This window comes from Cornus florida, unplaced genomic scaffold (genome assembly GCF_030987335.1).
Source record: "Cornus florida cultivar Cherokee Brave unplaced genomic scaffold, ASM3098733v1 CherokeeBrave_3.0.0_Hap2_Chr03, whole genome shotgun sequence".
NCBI classification, from domain to species: Eukaryota; Viridiplantae; Streptophyta; class Magnoliopsida; order Cornales; family Cornaceae; genus Cornus; species Cornus florida.
Window position 1 is genome coordinate 2,398,178 of NW_026775573.1, and position 19,878 is coordinate 2,418,055.

Sequence of the window (19,878 nt, forward strand, 5' to 3'; positions counted from 1 at the left end):
TCCGTGATATGTGGGAATAGTAATCCGATCCAATCCGATCCGCACAGATCGGATCAAATTCGTGGATTGTTTGTCCACGCCTATCATGCGTACGTTTCCTGAAAATTTGAGACCATAAAATGATGGTTAGCGTACGTTTTAATGTCAAACGGTCAGTTTTAAGAACCTTCATTGTCTAACTGCCAAATCCATGTTATAAAACTAGAAAGTAACCAGAGGAGACGATGAATTTTACACAGAAAGCATACATATCATCTTACTCCAAAGAACGAGAGACAAAGGAAGAAAACGTACATATCAATAGTGACCAAACTAGTCCAAGTTAAATATCACCAAACTAGTTGGTTCACAAAACCAAAGACGGTCTGCAAATTGAACTCATCCTATCTCAAAATAATCTAAACCCATTCTAGAGTTCCTCGAATCCTGCCAAAGTTTAAGGCCATGAAAAGCCAGAAATCTAAGAATAGCACTACAGGGGTTATGCACCTAAAAACAACCAGAGATCTTCCGTGACAAACGCCATTTTCAGAATGTACCCTCAGATGCTGAGTTCTGTACCTTCTCAAGGAGGCAGCCTATCAACTCTGCAAAATAGGCAAATGAAACACTATGAAAGCATTAGTTGAGATATTAATATACAATAGGACATCCATAAAACAAAGGTTAAGTTGCATTTAGGCATATGGATTTAGATGAAGGAATTTGAGGTACATTCACAAATACATAAGAGAATTGACAATTAATGTGGGTGTTTTTGGAGACCCAAACGATGAGGATATAGGTAGAGGATATATACTAGGAATATTTTGAACAATTAATCCACCTTGGCATGGATTTCAAAACTCTCCTAACCTTGTCTCTCTCATAACCTTAAAATTATACATGTGTTTTATTTTAATCTATTCATAAATAATCAAATCTAAATATACCAAGGACTGTAACCTAATGGTACTCCTCACCTTCCAAAGTAGAAAATCGAGAATTCAAGTCCCATAGCGGCAAAGTGAATGTGTGAATTTCAATTACTAAAAATAATAATATTAATCAAATCTAAATATAAGCTACTCCATCAATCAATTAACCCAAACTTTTCGTATCAAATTCCTCAATCCAAATGAAACCTAAATGAATCTCTAGTGGTCAAAATCTGGCATGAAAGATAAAAAATCATAATCACACCATACAGCTTCAAGCAACTCATGATTACATGCACTGTCCTTTCATATCACAACACATAGAGATGGGTTCAATTAAGCTTTTGCCACCATAACAAAGTAAAATCTTAAAAGCAAACCTTTAAGAATATAGCAAAGGTCAACAATGCACAACAGAATCACTTGCAAATAATTCATATAAATTATTAGATGGTCCTAGACCATAGGCCACTTGGTGGTCTAGTCCAATTAAAACACACGTCCAGTTTCTTTGTAATATCTTTTTAAACTCTGATAGGTCCACTTTTATAGATAGAGAGTTTTGATTAGACTGAATCATTTGGCCCAATGACCATCTAATAATTTCTCAATAATTCAAGACTAAATGATCAACAAATTATGAATCAAAGTCCCAAATATTTAAAAATTATCCAACAGCTCATAAAATAATGTGTTGACAATGACCTAAAGTTATCTCTAGTTGAAGCAGCATCATCTCGCAGGGCAAGAAAGGGTTTTTATATAGTAAATTCAGAAGATTAAACACTAAGTTATATTGCACGGTACCTATTAGTTTATCTGATCCTAACACAAAAATGGGGAAGAAGCTAAAATCCATGCCCAATTGAGAATTGTGATCTTTATTTCATAGAAAATACCGCAATTAAAGCTTAACACTTAAGATAATAAACTGAAATGGCCTACAATACAGAACTTTGCAATTGCTTACTGTCATTACCGCAGTTGATTATATAGCCAGATATCTACTACGTGTCATTGGCAGTAAATAGCCTGATCTATGTGTGGAGGAATCTGCTTTATCTCAGTCCCAAGTTCTTGCTCAATCCTATACCTGTCGTAAAAGCACACATGAAACTTATCAAGTAGAGCCTTCAATAAACCTTCGTAACAAATTATTTGAACGGAAAGTCGATATACACACAAGTTGAAGCGGTCTTCATAAGTGATCAAATTCACTGCTAATCCAAGGTGTCCAAACCTCCCTGATCGACCAACCTACGTGTGAAAAACATATCAATAAAAACATGACAGAAATGCTGAGAGAAACGTATGAGTAAACTGAGAGGAACATACTCTATGGAGATATGTTTCTGCGTTTTTAGGAAAATCAAAGTTGATGACGACATTGACTGCTTGAATGTCAATCCCCCTTGTAAAAAGATCTGAACTTCCATCCCATAAGAAAAGTGAAGAACAATGAGATGAGATAGACAACTACCACCAAATAGAACAGACAGTATTAATAAACAGCAATAGGACAAGGTGACAGAATTAATAAACAGCAATAGGACAAGGTGACAGAATTGGACTCGTTCAATTATGTCAACGAGCAGATGCAAAGACTTTCAAGTAAGGGTGCCCCATACTCAAAATCATAATTGAAGCTGTCCAATTTTTAACCCAAATTGTGCAAAAGAAAATAAGAGGTATATGGGTGGAGAGAGAGAGAGAGAGAGAGAGAGAGAGAAACCAAAATAAATCAATATTTTTAGCTCTTATGATACGATTTTTCTAAAAAACTTAGTACCAAATATCAAATGAACCAAAATCTTATCTCAACAAGATAAAAGTCGGTGTCATCGTCACGATCATATCCCCAGTAACTCAAAATCCGTTTCTTACTCAGAATTTGTGGTATCCAAATCAATAATATGTCCTCTTACTTCATATTCAGTCAACTCAAGCAGTTGGGAATTGGGATCAAGCTTGGATGAGTTGAACTGAGCTAATCACCTCGAAACATCAGAATGCCAAAAAAACATAAAAAATCCTCTCTACTTCCCACATGGTAAAGCTGACTAACATTTTATAAAACAAACTGGCAAAGTAAGAATACGAATTCCAAAAGAACTTCAATCTTTGAATAAATCCAATATGTGGCAGCAACAAGCAATCTCAAATGATGGCTGACAAATTTCAAAAGATCTTATATCATCTATAACGTCTATACAACAATCAATATATCATCATCTGGTCTCGTTTTCATTATTATCAACACATAAATACATATTTATATATGCACATATATATACATATATCAGCTGGTTGTCATGAATAACTTATATGGTATACCACCACTCTACCTTCCAAAGAGAAGGTTGAGGGTTTAAGTCCCATATGGGACAATCTGAATTTGTGTTTCTTACCTCTCAAAAAATAAAAAAATAAAGAAAGAAAAAGAAAAAACTTGTGTGACATTCACCAAAGCAACATGCATAGAGAAATGTACACAGAAGACATGTAGTAGTACTAGTAGCAGCAGCAGTAATAACCAAAAGTCAACAATGCTTTTACCTGTACAAACAAGATTCCTGCATGCACCATTACGAAAATCATGAAACACCCTGTTGCGATGATCTTGAAGCATTTTTGCATGAATATAGAAGCAAGAATAACCAAGCTCTGTAATTTTCTTTGCGAGAAGTTCTACCCGATTCACCGAATTGCAGAAAATAATTGATTGGTTGATTTGCAGCTGTAGATAGACATACAAAATATCTTATCCATAAAACAAGCAAATAAATATCAATATATCTTATCCATAAATGAGCAATTAACTATAGGTGCTTTAGTTAGGGGACAAACCTTTGAGAAAAGTGTGTTTAGGCAGTGGACTTTCTGTCTTTCTTCAACAAAAGCATAAAATTGTGTTATACCCTTAAGAGTAAGCTCGTCCATAAGGTTGATAATATAAGGCTTCTGTAAATATCTATCTTTGAAATCCTTCACAGTAACAGGAAATGTGGCTGAAAACATCAAAATTTGACGATTTGCAGGCAGAAAACGAATCAACTGCTCTACTGATGGTTGGAACTCTGGAGACAAAAGCTTGTCAGCCTGAAAGCCATTAATTCAGATGCCATAAGATTTTCACATTCTAAAGGCTAAACCATAGTTCAAAGTCAATGTACGAAGTTGTAAGAAGGGGGGGGGGGGGGGGGGGGAGATGATGACGAGTAAATGGTGGTCACAGATTGATATCAGGCTATATGCTAGATAATAATTGAACAAAAGATATCCATGGTCTAATATGTTGGGCTCTGGATAAGCAGGAGGAATGTCATCTCAATCTAGTTGTCATGGCTTTGCAAAACATCTCACAAGGTGCCTCTCACTGTCTTGGGTGGGACATGTGAGTTGTCTCAAGATTTAAGACAAGACGATATTGTCCTACAAATTTTATGCACCTTGTCACAATATTCATCTTGAAGCCCAACTGTACCAGGTAGTCATCTAAATAATTGGCAGAACTCAAGCAAATCAGTAGTGAGAATAAATTCATAAAACTACTTTGATGTTGCGTTTGGGAGCACCGAGTCGGCTGCAACATCAAAGCAGTTTATGGATTTATGAATTTATTCTCACTAGTGATTTGCTTGAGTTCTGCCCATTATTTAGATGACTACCTGGAACAGTTGGGCTTCAAGATGAATATTGTGACAAGGTGCGTAAAATTTGTAGTACAATATTGTCTTGTCTTATATTGTCCCGCCCAAGACAGTGTGAGGCAACTTGTGAGATGTATTGCAAGGCCATGACAACTAGATTGAGATGACATTCCTCTTGCTTATGCAGCATCCAGAGCCCAACAAATTAGACCATGGATATATTTGGAATTGGAGGAAATTTAGTTTCCAAATCCAAGGAGCCGATTCGGTGCTCCCAAATATAGCATGAATTAAATCTTGAATCCGTTATTAATGAATCTTTTTTATTCTAAATGTGTAGCAAGCTCTTAAAAATTCATAGTAAGGAGAGCACAGGTACAAAAATGACATTGGGTGATGAATAATATAAGATACGTATCAAATCCACAAGCTTCGAAGGTGAGAGAAAACGTTTCCTATTGAATTCAATCATCTCTAATATAAAAAATAAAAATAAAAATAAAAAACCTTAACTGCAGGGATCATCTCCACCTCTACAGTAAAATTTCCAAACAATTAACCAAAGAAATATATTTGAAATGATAAATGAGATCTGAATGGTTTAATCTCTTTTCACCGGGACACAATATTCTTTTGGTCTTACAACATAACAATATTAATTTATAAAACAACAAGAATAAATAAAAGTAAGAACTAGATTGTCATCACCATTCCACCATCCTAAATCACAGTTCAAAAGCAGACTAAACCATTCTCTTACTCATTTGCCCAAAACTTACATTTTAAAACAAAAGATAGCATAAAACTGTCTACACAAAATTGGGTTGAACTCTATATATTTAACTAATATCAAAACCTCACATGCTATACCTCATCCATGACGAGCATTGAGCAGTTTTTCAAAATGCAGATTCCTTTTTTCGCAAGATCTAATATTCTTCCAGGAGTTCCAACAAGTAAATGAACAGGTTGATATAAACGCATTATATCATCTCTTAAACTGGTACCACCAGTGGTAACCATGACTTGAATTTTCAAGTTCTTTCCAAGCTCCTTGCAAACTTGTGATGTTTGAAGAGCCAATTCTCGTGTTGGAACAAGTATAACAACTGCATAAAGAGAGACACAGAAGGAAAAAAACACAATAAGAACCTAAGCTAAGAATTGTTTAAATCAAAGTGCAATTATGTACTATTAGGGAAGCTCATACCAGGCTAAGTCAAGTAGCAGGATCACAATAAATGCATAATTTACAATCAATCAATTTCTGCTTGGAAAAAAATGATATCCAAAAGCAAGCCAAGACATCACTATCTCACACATGGTGCCAGTTTGATCCAACTATTCGGCCATCAGAAGATATTTAACAAGGTAAAAGAAATATCGTCCCCAGGATTCAGATCCCACTTCCCTATATAAAAAATATACCAGAAAAATAGGGTATCCTCTCTATTGCCCAAAATACGCTAGTGGCATCCCTATATACTGATGCCAATGCATCATTTCCCAGACTTACCATTTCACATAATGTTAATCGTGCCATATAACCCTCAAAAGCATAATTAAGTAAAATCATTATTTTCTTTTTTGGATAAGTAAAACTAAGATGATTTTTCTTCCCAATCCAATAAATTCATCCATGCATTATATTTTCCCATATCAATTTTAGCTCCCAAAAACATTTACCTCTGCCTTACATGACAAGAATACTCTCCTCCGAGACATAAAATATATTGCACTTGTAGGAAAAAGTCTTCCACCCACATACACATATGGTATACAACTAAACCAACAGCACATGTACAATGATATAATCCCATAAGCAGCATTGAGATCAAATAGAAATTATAAACATAACCACAAAATGGTTGTGACTGAAACCTTGAATAACATTGTTGTCTTGATCAATTTTTTCCAAGGCAGGAATGCAAAAGGCAGCGGTTTTCCCAGTTCCATTTTTAGCTCTAGCAAGAATATCACTTCCGGTTAGAGCAATTGGAATACTTTCCTCCTGAATTGGAGATGGCTTTTCAAACCCCTTTTCATATATTCCCATAAGCAGCTCACGCTTCAGAAAATAGTCTTCAAATTCATTTCCTTTAGTGGCTGTAACATCCTGAAAGAAAAAAAAAAAAAGGGGGAAAGAGCTAATCAGGACTAAAAATAAAAAGAAAGGCTAAAATTACACACAATGAGATCCACAAGTCAAACAAATACACTAATAACAAGTCATCAATAAAACCCAACAAGAATAAGTGAACACCAGGGAGTCACAACTTTTTTTTGATAAGTGAACACCAGGGAATCACAACTTCAAACTATAAATTACAAAAAATAAGATTGTTTGTATATATGTATATAGATGTGTACTAGTTTAGGCAAGAAACTTGAAAAAAAAATTACAGAAATATTATAAACTGGGTGTTCAAGCACTAAAAGTTCCACCAAGAAGTTTAATTTTTTCAAAGTCCAACGGTTAATTTTAAAATCAGTGTAATAGGTATATATGTTATTTTGCATCTTTCAACATATGTTCAAACATTTATAAAAAAAAATAAAAAAAACAAGTTTAAAAAAAAATTTGCATCCTTCACATACGCTCAAACATTTTTATATTTTATTTTTTAAATAAAAGATAAAAATAAAAAATAATAAAAAAATTCATGTCTATGCAACACAATCTTTGCAGCAACTGTTAACAGCACATTTTTTTTAATATTACAAAGAACTTTTACTAGTATAAACCCATAAAGAAAAGAAAGAAGGAAATAAGGTAAAACAAATGAAGGATGAGAAATCCTAAAGTGAACAAAACTAGCATTTGTCAAGTGAAAATAAATTACTCTGATGGGAGATAAAAGAACCCTTGAAAAGGAACCACTGTAGTAGTGCCTTGTTCAGCCAGAAAATCAGCTCTTCATTGCTTAATTGAGGAACCCGCTTGATCTCCGATCCTAGAGAGGTCACCAAGTCGAAGAATTCATACATAAGGTTGACTAGTAGCCAAAAACCAGCAGGCTTTCACCCAACAATCACCAAATTGTTATTCCCATAGAAAAGGCTTTGTGAAGGCCTTCAAGTAGCACTAAGCCGCCAAGGTTTCTACTCTTATGGAAGGGTCTATTCTCACAGGTTAAATAATAAAGGACAGCGTTGCCTTAATGATCTATAAATGTGTGTCAAATCACAAGTTGACCCGGGCTGCCAAAAGCAGAACCATCAAAGTTACATTTGATCCTCCCCACCACAGGGCGTCTCCAACCACCCAAAGAATTCTTCATCTCCCCTGAGATGAAGAACCAACACAAACCCTCAAGATCAAGCTCAAAGGCAACCCTTTATATTGCTTCGTAAGCAAAGCCTAACAAGAGGAAAAGAACAGCACCTTGCTCCAAAGATCCTCCTCTCCACTTTGTTCATCTTAAAAGGATATAGCTTTTTTGTCATACCAAATGACCCATAACATAGCTAGGACAGCTCCAGCCAAAGCACATTTGAACTATTGATCCATGGATCTTATCCAATCAGACCCATTCCAATCCATGTGGTTTGATTCAGTTTTGCATGCCCATCAGTCCCGGCTCCAAAAATACATGGGATCAGTTTGGTTCACGGATTTTGGTCCCAAATAATCAATTCAAACCGAATCGATCTACTAATAGTATATATGTATATTATATACATATTTAACCCAAACACCCCTTTTGTTTTGCCTTTACTATCATATCATCCGACCCACAAACAGTCCAAATCTCTCTCTCTCAGTGTGTGTGTGTGTGCGCGCGCGTGCACCACTAGACAAGATGACCACCATCTACATCTCCACCAGCCAACCACCATCAACCATCTCTCATGGCTTCACTGACGTCTCTCTCTCTCTCGTTTTCATAGTCACACACACCGACACCTGAAAAAAGACACAAGCATGCACACACATATCTATATATTTCTATATTCATTATCATCAAACATGCATAGAAACACACATTCTTTTCATTAAGTTACACACACACACACTCAACTGTCCCTCTTTCTTCTCTATTCAGGAAAATACCTTTTACAGATTAAGGGGTTGCATACTCCATGCCTCAATTAGTTCTCTTTTCTGAACTTCTCTAAACAGTCAAGATTGGAATGGTTGTACTATTTTAGTGATTGAGTAGTGGGATATAATCAAGTTCATAGTTAATCTTGGCTTTTCTTTTTTATTTGTTGGACTATTTCTTATACGGAGTTTCTTATTTCTTATTGAGCTATTGGGCTTCTCACAAAAGCCCAGATCGTCAAAACAAACCGTTGTCCTCGGTTTGGTTTGGTTTGATTTAGGCGAATTGATTGGTTCATTTCATTTCCAATTCTTTTGGAACCGTGAGCATCGGATAATTCCAATTTTTCTAAAAACCGGTCCAAACCAAACCATGAGCACCCCTAATCCAAAGAGTTCCTCTTCTAACCCTTACCCAACTTGTCAAAACCCAGATAATCCAATATTATTTAATTACCAAAATAATGTATACCCCCACCAAAAAAAAATCCTATCTGCACTTGAACAAACACAAATGTTTAAAAGGTCAACAAATTAACTATCCCAAGAGAAACACAAATAAAATAGAATAGAATTAATGGTCATGGATACAATTTATATAATAGAAAGAAGAATAACACTTCATGGAAGTTCATTAGCTATTAGCTGAGAAACATTCTAGAATCTGAAGATATTCGGCAAATACAACAATGGTTATGGAATTCTTTAGCACTTAAATCTGTGCAATGCAATAGATGGAGAATATAGGATCATGACCTCTTTCAACAGAACCACAAAGGTGCAAAATACAAATAAAATTAAACAGAGTGTACAAGTAAGATGTAAATCTCAAATTAAAGAGTATTTACAAAATAAATAAATAAAAAATGAGACTGTATAAATCAAGAAATGTGTGTAATCATGTGAAATCATACCTCTGTCCTGTACCGAGTATCAGGTGGAGGAATCTTTAACCGTGCCTTCCAGTCTTGTGAACTAAGGACAAAGGCAGGAATTAGACTTGAGATAACATGAAACTGCATGGACATTTTTTTAGAGAAGTGAAGGCATGGATTTTGTAAATACTGTAATTACAGTATCAAGATTTACAAAGGAAGTTCACACAAAGTAAAAGGAAACCAAACTTTTTAAATGGATATACGTAGTTTAACCAGAGAATATGCTACAGCTTTTACTATCCAACTAATCTTATAGATTCTTTGCATTTCTATTGTACCTCGCGGTATGGCAGGAGACTCCTCATGCACTGGGCTAGCCCCTTTTTACATTCTTATTATTATATAGTTCTGAACCCATATAGTTGATCAAGGTTACAACCTGCCTCTACCAGAAACTCAGAAAGTTAACTAGCTTACAGTGCACAATTCCAATTACCCTGTTCAGTAGTAAATGGGACCTAAAAATTGGAATCTCACACCTAATGTCCAATATCTTGAGCTTAATCAGCTCAGTATTTCATATTTTCATAGATAAAATCAATAAACAATCATTTTACTACATGAGCTATCGTTTTAACCTGCAACTCAGTACCCTAACCTACAAATAACATTCACAACCATAAACCTTAATAAAACAGAACGGAAGACTCAGTTAACTGAACAACAAATCCTTTTGTCCAACAAAACCAAAAGCTAATATTACTCTAGATAATTTAGACCACTATAACAAAATTACATTACCCATACATACACATACATGTAGAAGAAAAAAATTAAATAAAAAAACACATAGATGAGAACAAAGGAAGTGTACCTTGAATCAATGGCTTCGGACTGTATGGTTTTTTCCACTTCATCGGCGTTCGAATCGGCACCCAATTGATTCCTCCTCAGCCACTGTTGTTGGTACTGAAATTGCTGGTGGTTCTGCATTGGACTCCTCTGGACATACTGTTGATGGGGGTTCCTCGGTTGAAAATTAGGGTTTCCGTTTAAGCTCCCACCACGACCTCCGCCGCCCATTCCTGGCGGATATCTTCCTCGCGTATTCATCGAAAATGTTCAAATCTAAACTCTAACAATTGGATCAAATTATCGGAGCAAAACCCTAACGGATCGATCAAATTCAATACAAAGAGAGAATATACAAAACTGCAAAGCTAACGATCAAACTATGGCTTGTAATAGAAAGCAAAATCGCGGGCGTTAAAAGGGCCACTATTTGCTTTAATATGAGAGATTTGAAAGCTAAAAACAAAAACGTTGTAAATTTAAATGGCAAAGGGAAAAAAATTAAACAATTTGTTCATGAATTGAGGAGGTTCGAGCCCTAAATTAGAGAAAGTAAAAGCGATTTTAGAGAGAAAAAGAGAGGTGTGATTGGGGAACCAAGATGATGATGATACTATCGTCCTAGGGCGTCACGTAAATTCGCTATATTGCTAAATGGTACCCATGCCTAATTTATTTTCTGAAAGTTCCAGAATTTTTTCTAAACTACAAAGTCCTCCACTGAGATTTCTAAAATTAGAGTACAGTCCTTTATGTTATTTGAAATTAGAAACATCAACCTGCACACACAATACTTATACATATTTGATGCGGAGTATTTACTTTGCAAACTCGTGTACCCAAAGTCACCAGGTTAAAATTAGGGGTGACAAAATTTGACACGACTCGCCAACACGATTTGAACACGATACGAGTTAAACAGATTTGGATTGACTTCAAATGGGTTTGGATTGTAAACGGGTTGACACGATTAACCTATTTAGTTAATCATGTCGTGTTTGGGTTGAAGGGTTTATCTCATTTATACGCATTTAAGTATATGTGTTATAAGCAAATTTCTTTTTAAGTTCCAAAATAACTATCTAAACTTGTATCTTAGAGCATCTCCAACCGTTGTGTATATTTTTTTGTGTAAATCTGATGTATCATGATGAATTTACACAAAATATTTGAATTATTTAATTTGAGCTCCAACGTTTGTTTTATACCTTTTGTGTAAAACTATATCTTCCAATAATAATTAGCCATGTATCATGCCAGGACCCTACATAACTTTTATAAACTTACTTAATGTATGGTTGATTCTTTAATGGAATGAGAAAGAGGGATGAGAAATGAAATATGTTGATTTGGCAGTGTAAAATACACAATCCTTTTACATATTGATGATGTGGCAATGTATCTTAAAAAACTACTGGAGATGGAAAAAATTTACACATCACATGTGACAGTTTATATTTCACACAAAAAAGTATTTTAAGATACTGCTGGATTTATTCTTTTGTAAATTAGAGATTATTTAATAATTTGGTTGCATTAAAACATATATTTTTCTAGCATTTAATGTTTGATACTATTGATAATTTAAATAATAAAATATTTGATTTTATTAAACAGGTCATTAAACGTGTAATCCGTTTAATAAATAGGTCGGGTTAGTGTTGAGGATCCCTGACACGATTATTAAACGGGTCGAGTTAGGGTTGAGCTGTTTAGTAGAAATACTCTTAAATTGACGCGACACGATTACGACCCGCGAACACGAATTACCACCCTAGTTAAAACTTAAAAGAGTTCTCAATTTTTGTTAATAAATAAATTAAAAATATCTTATTAAAAGCTTTTTATTTCTTTTAATTGAAATATTAGCTAAATTTAATGTTATCTAGTAATTATCTATGCCATTACGAATGCATGTAAATAGGGTATAGTAATAAATGAGAGAGAGAAGACTTCTCAAACCACAAATTGGCCTTGGCTGAGAGTAAAAATGTTAATTTTTTTTTATTTACTTATGTCAACACTGAGGTGATCAATACTTTTATTAAAAACAATGAATATTTTGGTCCTTTTAGAATGAACGTTAACCGTCATACTCTAATTGGCCTAACCGCGAGTGTTAGAATGATTTTTTAAAAATTTCTACCTGAGAATAATTTTAAAAAAATTCAGGGGTCTAAGATTAATTTACCCTTTTCTAATTTTTTTTTTAAAAAAACACTGTACTTTGTGGATAAAGTTAATTTCATTTTAAAGTGTGATCAAAGACTCAAAGTTGATGGTAGCTAATCTATTATATTATATGATCATAACTTTTATTTTTATTAATATATATATATATATATATATTTGGAACTTTCGTCTTTTAAAATGCTTGACAGTATTTGCCATTGAACTATCATCCATGGGGACTAAAGTAGGATCAACAGGATGTGATTGAAGAAACAAGTTGGTGATTCTTCATCAGCAGATTTTAACCAGAACATCATATCATGAAATTTTCTCCCAAACAACATATCAAAAATATTAAAGACAACTGCCAACAAATAAGTCCACAATAAGAGCAGTGGACATGTTCACAAAATACAATAATATACTTCTGTCGTTTCATCAGCTTATCAACAAGTGACTTGAGAAAAAACTCATCTTATCAAGGATCAAATGCCTAAAGACCCAAAATACATTAAAATCTAAATTTTCAAGAGTATATATGTTCCCGTCATGATACATGCCAATCAAAATCTCAAAACTGAAAATACACATTTTTAAGTATAAAGCTTCATATCACTCGTGCTTTTATTTCTCTCTCTATATACTAAGCAAGTCTTGAATCTCACAATCTGCCGTTGTCAGCACTAACCTTGCTTTCTGTAACCGATTTTGCAGATGATGCCAACTCTGCTTCCAAATTCTCAACCTTCTCCTTCAATGCAGTGACATCCATAGCAGCTATAATCCCCTCCTTGATTTCAGATTCTAACTTCTTTAACACGTCAGAACTCGAGCCTATCGCTACCTCCGCCTTCAGCTCTTCAATTTTCCCTCCAAGACCTGCCACATTTATTGCCCTTTCAATCTCCTTACTAATTTCAATGTTTGGTTTCACCATCTTCTCTTCCAAACCAGGGGGTAGACTTCCAACCTTTCTCTTGGTCACCCCCACAATTTCCAGGTTAGCTGACTTTAGCACCTCCTCCAGTTCTTTCTTAGTTCTCTCCACTTCTTTGGCTAAATTCTTATCCAATGGATCACCTTTTGATAACTTTTCTTGGGCCTTTTTCAGAAGTTCCATCTTGGCTTTTATGTCAGCTGGGACTTTCTGATTGATCGCTTTTTTCAGTTTCTCACTTTTCTCTTTCAGTTCAATGAGCCTCCAAACCATGTTTAGCTTTTCAAGCTTTTCCTTTAACCCGAGATAGGCTCCAGGTGGTGACAAATTCTGGTTAAATTCTTGCATTATTTTGTCAGCCTTCTCTTTTAAAGCCCGGTTCAGAGGCTGATTAGGGGCTTTAGATAACTCCAATTTAAGTGATTCAATCTTGTCCTGCAGGCCCATCGAAATGAATGCCTCAGTTATTTCCCGGTCTACATTTTCTTTGAGCTTCTCAATTGCTTGGTTAGTAATTGGATCAGATGGTCCTTTTGATTCTAGAATTTTCTTCTTGAGGTTCTGAAGCTCTAATTCTATATCAGCAGTCTCTGGTGTATTAGCATCAGATAGCTTCATGTTTCGTTTCCTTTCAGGGTCCACTTGAATGCTTTCTCGGAAACCCCCAACTCCAAGGGACCGGAATTTGAGCATCCGATGGTGGAGCAACTCTTCTGCATCCATTTTTGCCAACTCCTGCATTCATATTAGTATTGCTATCAAGGGAATCGAAACAATTAAGTGGGTGGACCCCGTAACCAGTAAAAGAAAGTGAAATCAAAGCAAGCAGTGACTGGAATCCTGCCTTGCATTAACAGGATGCTAGATACAGCCAAAAATGCATAATACTAGACTGACTAAGATATCAACAGGTACATTGATGCACTTGCATCTTTGGACTGTAAACTGATGTTGGAAATAGCTTTTGCACATTTATAAGTGAATGACAGTTGAAAGTCCTCCATAAATTTTTTTTATTATTATTATTATTTTTATATAGAAATGTCCATATAAATCCTTTACTAAGTTTTCATAATGTCTGCCTGGATCAGAATGCATGATTTTTATTTAATTTTTCTTTTCCCCGGGTGTAAATTCATGAAGAAATCTTTTAAATCTGCAATGTTTCTAAAGAAAAATAATCTACCTCCATGGCCTGGGTGATGGCAAGCTTAATCTGTTGGGATGTCCACAAAGGATCAGAATGTGCGCCGCCAAGAGGTTCCTGCAAGTGACGACAACACCACATTGCTATAAACAAAATGGAAGAAAAACAGCTGAGCTGAGAGAAAACCATATGAAAAAAAGAAGTTGAAAATCAGAGCCAGTGCTTGCTTGAAGAATCTTCTATTTATTTACTAAGAACCTGGTACAATTACCACATTATTTTTAAAACATAATAGAACCATTATGACTAGAATATCATTAGACCAGGAAGGGAAAAGAATGTAGAGAAACGAGGGACATGTCTGTTCACTAAAATTATGCTATCTAGACAGAAAGGGAATATGGGAGAGATGAACCAAAATTTGCACTGAAGCAACTTCTAATCCTACTAGCCAAGTTCCAATTTCTAAATAGATAAAATGAAAAAGAAAAAAAGAAAAAAAAAAAGGGAGAAGAAAGAAAGGAAAGCTTCTATAAGATTTTGGGAACAGACTACCATATGATTCCACTTTTGCTTTCTGATCTAGATCATCTTTCATAAGATAATAAAAGACCAATGTACTTACAGGAATGATACCATCTGCAATTCTGAGTCGGTAATGTTCTTGAGCTGTTATCCTCAATTTTTCTGCTGCCTATACAAGTTTACAACAAAACTTGATTCACAAAATATTCTGTGGTCCAAAAAACTCAATCCGTCAGATGTATTATGTACCTTAGGAGCTGCTTGAGAAGACTTCCACAATATTGCAGCACATGCTTCAGGACTAGCCCAAAAAAAAAAGAGCATTGAGAACTAAATCTAGTAGAAATCAAGGAATACAAGTAACATGCACCAGAGCCTAGAAGCTATAAAAAATGAAGATAATCAACAGTGCTATGTCCTCCTTTTTAATTATTTATTTATTTTATGAACAAAATTATATTTTTTGAGTGGGAAGGGGATGAGGCCCCAACAACAATCACATGAAAATTTTTTAGCACGTCTGGATGTGTTAGTCAGGGAAATCCATCTTGCAATAGAGAGCCTTCCCACAGAGCAACAAACTACATTCAACAGTATATTTGGTTCATAAATTTATATCTAATATGAAGCGGACGATTTGATTTTTCATAAATAAGTCAAAGCATGTGAACATAATTTCAGAAGGAAATTTAATCAAGTATCAGCATCACGACCTTGCAACGATTACTTATTACGTGGTTTGTTAGAAACTTTAATGTTCTGTAAGCTCCTTTTTTTGTTTTTATTTTTTATTTTTATATAATATTCTTTAACTATATGTTTGCACAAGAACAAAAAACATAAGATCTAAACATCACCTCGCAACATAGAAGGCAGAATTCTCCAGCATAAACAATTTATTGGCGCAACCAATCGCAAGCGCACCACCTGAACCACCTTCACCTGTTACAACTGTTATAATTGGAACTTTCAAGCCAAACATAGTCCTCAGGTTATGGGCTATTGCTTCCCCCTGCATATTGTAGAAAAAACTCATTCAGTTATAGTAATGCATCAACAAGGTATATCTTAGATGGCAGAACTTGCAAGCAAGATGAACAGTCAAGACGCGCCTGACCAAGTTCCTCAGATTTGAGATCAGCAAAAGCACCCGGCGTATCAATAAATGTAACAATAGGAAAACCATGATGATCAGCATACTTCATCATGCGTAAAGCCTTCCTGTAGCTGTATAGCAACCAATCTTTAAGTGAATATGGCTATTCTTTTCCAGATACTACCAAATGTGGTGCACAAAGCTGCTCATAACTTTCGTAACTACCTCAAATTGACTGAACATATTTTTGTGTCCTCAACAAACAAAACATACATATTTTTGTGAGCCTTGGAACCAAAAACAACAATAGTTTCAAGCAGTGACAGAGACAGAAAATTATTTTAGGGGGCACAGCCTTGAAAAAAAAAAAATTTTTTTAAAAAATTACCATATTAGGAGGGTTTCACTCCAAATTCAGTGGGGGCATTACTTGAAAATTTTAGGTGTTTAATATATATATATATATATATAAATTCAGTGGGGGCAGATGCCCCCCCTCAGCCCCATGTAGATCCATCAGTGGTTTCAAAAGTGGCTTTAAACCAGAAAGAAAATGGCACAAACTAGGTGTTAGACACATGTTATAATCTACAGCAAGAAAAAGGTCCATTCTCATATTGACTGCCTAGTGTTAATGAAATAGCTGAAAGTCCGAATGTCCAATGAATGACAAAAAAAAAAAGGTAAAATTTCCATTTCCAAATGAAGATTCTTGAAACATACCCATGAGGAGTTGGCATTGCAAAGTTGCGAGCAATGTTTTCCTTTGTGTTCCTACCTTTCTGATGGCCTATGAACATGTAGCTTTTACCATCCATACTCCCAATACCAGTTACAATGGCTGGATCATCATAGCCTGCACGATCTCCATGGAGTTCCACCCACTTTTATCATATGGAAAGACAGTAAGTACTTCTAATTTAGGGTCATTGTTATAAAGCAAATAAATGATGAGAAAGAAGAATGTACCTTCTCCGTGATGTTAAATATATGATCAAGAACAGTTGGTCTATTTGGATGTCGAGCAATATTTAGGCGTTGAATGGGCGTCAAATGTGCGTATAAATCTTTAAGAGCCTGAAAATATGGTAGAAAAAAAAAAAAAAATTTGAAGTCGGAATCACTCAAATATCAAATGACACTTCTACGTAACTTTTGCAGCTGTTCATTATCAGAATGTATCATCTGATTGATTTATGTTACATTTATGTTTCACATTTGATGAGCTGGCACTACATTCTATTAATTATAAAAAGTTAAAGCCACATATCTATTAAATCTTTAACTCTAAAAAAAAATGTAACTTTTTAAAATACGTGGTCTAGTTACAACTCTGGTCAAGTAATCGTGGTGAGCAACTAATGCCTACAGTGTTACTTATAACTCAATAAGTTCTAAAGCACATAATTGGACCAAACTTTGACCACTTCTCATACAAGGCTAATTATTTGGAAATACTAAAGAATCTTTAGTGATTGTTGAATGTTGATATGTAATTTGATAAGTCAATATGACTAATGCAATACTGAAGAATCTCCTAACAATGCAACTGTTGATGGCACTTTTATTGCAATAGTAAAGACTCTGCTAATCACGAAAATGTTGAAGGCAATCACATTTAATGTAACTCAAAACCTATGTGCTCAAAACTTATGTGCTAAACCAAGGGAGAGGGAAAAATAAAATTGAATATAGCAGAAGCAAATTTTTAATCAAAATTTTCTACCATGGAGACAAATTGAACCGTTTTAGAAATCACCTGTTGATACTTGTTTTCCAAAGCATTAATTTGATTGCTGAAATCCAAACCAGTTTCATCAGCCATTCTGCGTACCTGTAAGAAAGAAATTGAACTGAACAACTAAAGCTTATAATAGCATCCACCTTGAACAGTAACTGTAATATTTAACAGACAAGATAGCTTGAAAACATCAATAGAAACAATATGATCGTGTTTCTATAGTGCTTAACTATGGGACTGCAGTGATTCTTATTATTTTGCTAGACATAATACCATATGCATGAAACCAATTATAATGACATTATGCATTAACTTTGATACAAATATGGGTATATAATTGGCAATGTGAATAGCAAGTCACCTCAATGATCTTTTTCTCCAAATCAACCAGCGGCTTCTCAAAGGCAAGTGTCACTGGTTTGGGTTTCTCGGTCAGAGGCTTGAAGTAAGAGAGGTAAGTCAAAGGTCCAGCACTACTATTTGGGTCGATATCATCTGGCCAAGGGTAATCATGCTTCTTCCCCTTCCAAATCTTCGCAACAATATGAAACTTGTTCCTACCTCTGGACCTCGCGCCTTCCAAATCCTTCATCCAAACTCCATGTAAACTTCTGTACAAACTTTTAAGCGAATCACTAGCAAAGAACACATTGCCAATATATGACCGCGACCTGACTCCAAGACCCCACTCTTCGCCTCCTCTTCCTCTTCCACTGTTCCCAGCTAATAGAGATAGTGTAGTCATCCTAACTCTAAACCCACTATGCAGAGTATTCACAATAATTTAATGCCAATGCTTTCTAAGTACTGCATCCCTGCATTCACACACCAGCAATAACACTAAGATAAAAAAATTTCACATTCAATTTAAATGCAGAATCTATGTATAGACCGATTAAGCTTAGTCTGCTTAGAATTCATGGAATTCAATAATAACTCAAAAGGGAAAGTAAATAAACCACAGGGTGCCCAAAAAAAAAAAAAAAAAAAACACACACACACACACACACAGCAATAAAGCTTTATACATGCTAATAGAACTGATCAACTGAGCAAAAACTACCTAAACCATAGAAAGATTAAATAATATGAGAAAAAAATAAAATTGATTTGGCAGAATTTGCCTAATTCAACTCAATACAGACACTCTTTCCAATTAAAATCATTCTAAACGACAAAAAAGTTATCTTTTTTTTTTTTTTTTTTGGCTTACTTTGAAGATATACATGAAAACATATACAAATACTTATGTACATATGAAATTATGAATTCAATTTCATAATCTTAGGATCACATTCTAACAATAGTAACTCATCCACCAAAGAAATACACAACAGAAGCTTAAAAAGTAAAACAATTTAGCTAAACACGTACCGATAATCTCAGACAACTAGGGTTTCTCAAATTGAGCAGACAAACGAAGCTGAGAAATTGGAGAACCAACGGTTCAGATAACTCACTAAAAATCACAAAAATGAAAGAAAAAAAAGGTGAAAATTTGGGTAGAATATAGTTGTACTGTAGCTCGTTCGAAGAGTTTGATAGTCCATGTAACGAGGAGTTGTCAAAAATAAGCAGGGTGCGTATTTCACGCCAAGATGTAGGAAGTGAGATTTTCGCTAAGACCACGCGCGTTCTTATTGGATAAAGACTCTGCTGTGAGCTACTGTAACTGGTTGTGTCATACACGCTAATAGAAGACAAGTGGGATTGATAATGCCAAGTAGGCGAAGGAATGGTGAGATTAGGATAAGTCCCAACACATAATCACTGGGCCCCCACTGAACACGTGGTGGGTCAGCTAGATCTACAAGCTTCCCCAGTTCTATCCATCACCAAGCAAGATACTTTTTTTCTCTAATTTTTGTTGTGTTCTTCTTTTTCATCATTCGCAATTTCACACACAACCGAGAAACAC

At 34.9% G+C, this 19,878-nt stretch overlaps 2 protein-coding genes across 5 annotated transcripts; both read right to left on the reverse strand.

Annotated features, from left to right (window-relative positions):
• Positions 1-229: 229 nt before the first annotated feature.
• Positions 230-10,968, reverse strand: LOC132299029 (DEAD-box ATP-dependent RNA helicase 8). Of its 4 annotated transcripts, none has more exons than XM_059795453.1 (10): positions 10,365-10,967; positions 9,527-9,587; positions 6,449-6,683; positions 5,438-5,676; positions 3,765-4,016; positions 3,474-3,654; positions 2,253-2,341; positions 2,101-2,174; positions 1,888-2,010; positions 230-587 (listed from the first exon to the last, which is right to left on the reverse strand). In XM_059795453.1, the coding sequence occupies exons 1-9, from the start codon at positions 10,601-10,603 to the stop codon at positions 1,932-1,934; spliced, it is 1,449 nt and encodes a 482-aa protein (XP_059651436.1). In that variant the 5' UTR covers positions 10,604-10,967; the 3' UTR covers positions 230-587; positions 1,888-1,931. The 4 variants fall into 4 exon arrangements, 3 of the variants coding, with proteins under 3 accessions (XP_059651436.1, XP_059651437.1, XP_059651435.1); XM_059795454.1 differs by having other exon boundaries at positions 230-610; XM_059795452.1 differs by having other exon boundaries at positions 1,897-2,010; positions 10,365-10,966.
• Positions 10,969-12,840: 1,872 nt separating this feature from the next.
• LOC132299030 (acetyl-coenzyme A carboxylase carboxyl transferase subunit alpha, chloroplastic-like) lies at positions 12,841-19,523 on the reverse strand. Its single transcript, XM_059795456.1, has 11 exons — positions 19,335-19,523; positions 18,322-18,775; positions 17,979-18,053; positions 17,189-17,296; positions 16,943-17,103; positions 16,236-16,350; positions 15,981-16,135; positions 15,373-15,424; positions 15,224-15,292; positions 14,638-14,715; positions 12,841-14,186 (listed from the first exon to the last, which is right to left on the reverse strand). The coding sequence occupies exons 2-11, from the start codon at positions 18,703-18,705 to the stop codon at positions 13,176-13,178; spliced, it is 2,208 nt and encodes a 735-aa protein (XP_059651439.1). The 5' UTR covers positions 18,706-18,775; positions 19,335-19,523; the 3' UTR covers positions 12,841-13,175.
• Positions 19,524-19,878: the final 355 nt, after the last annotated feature.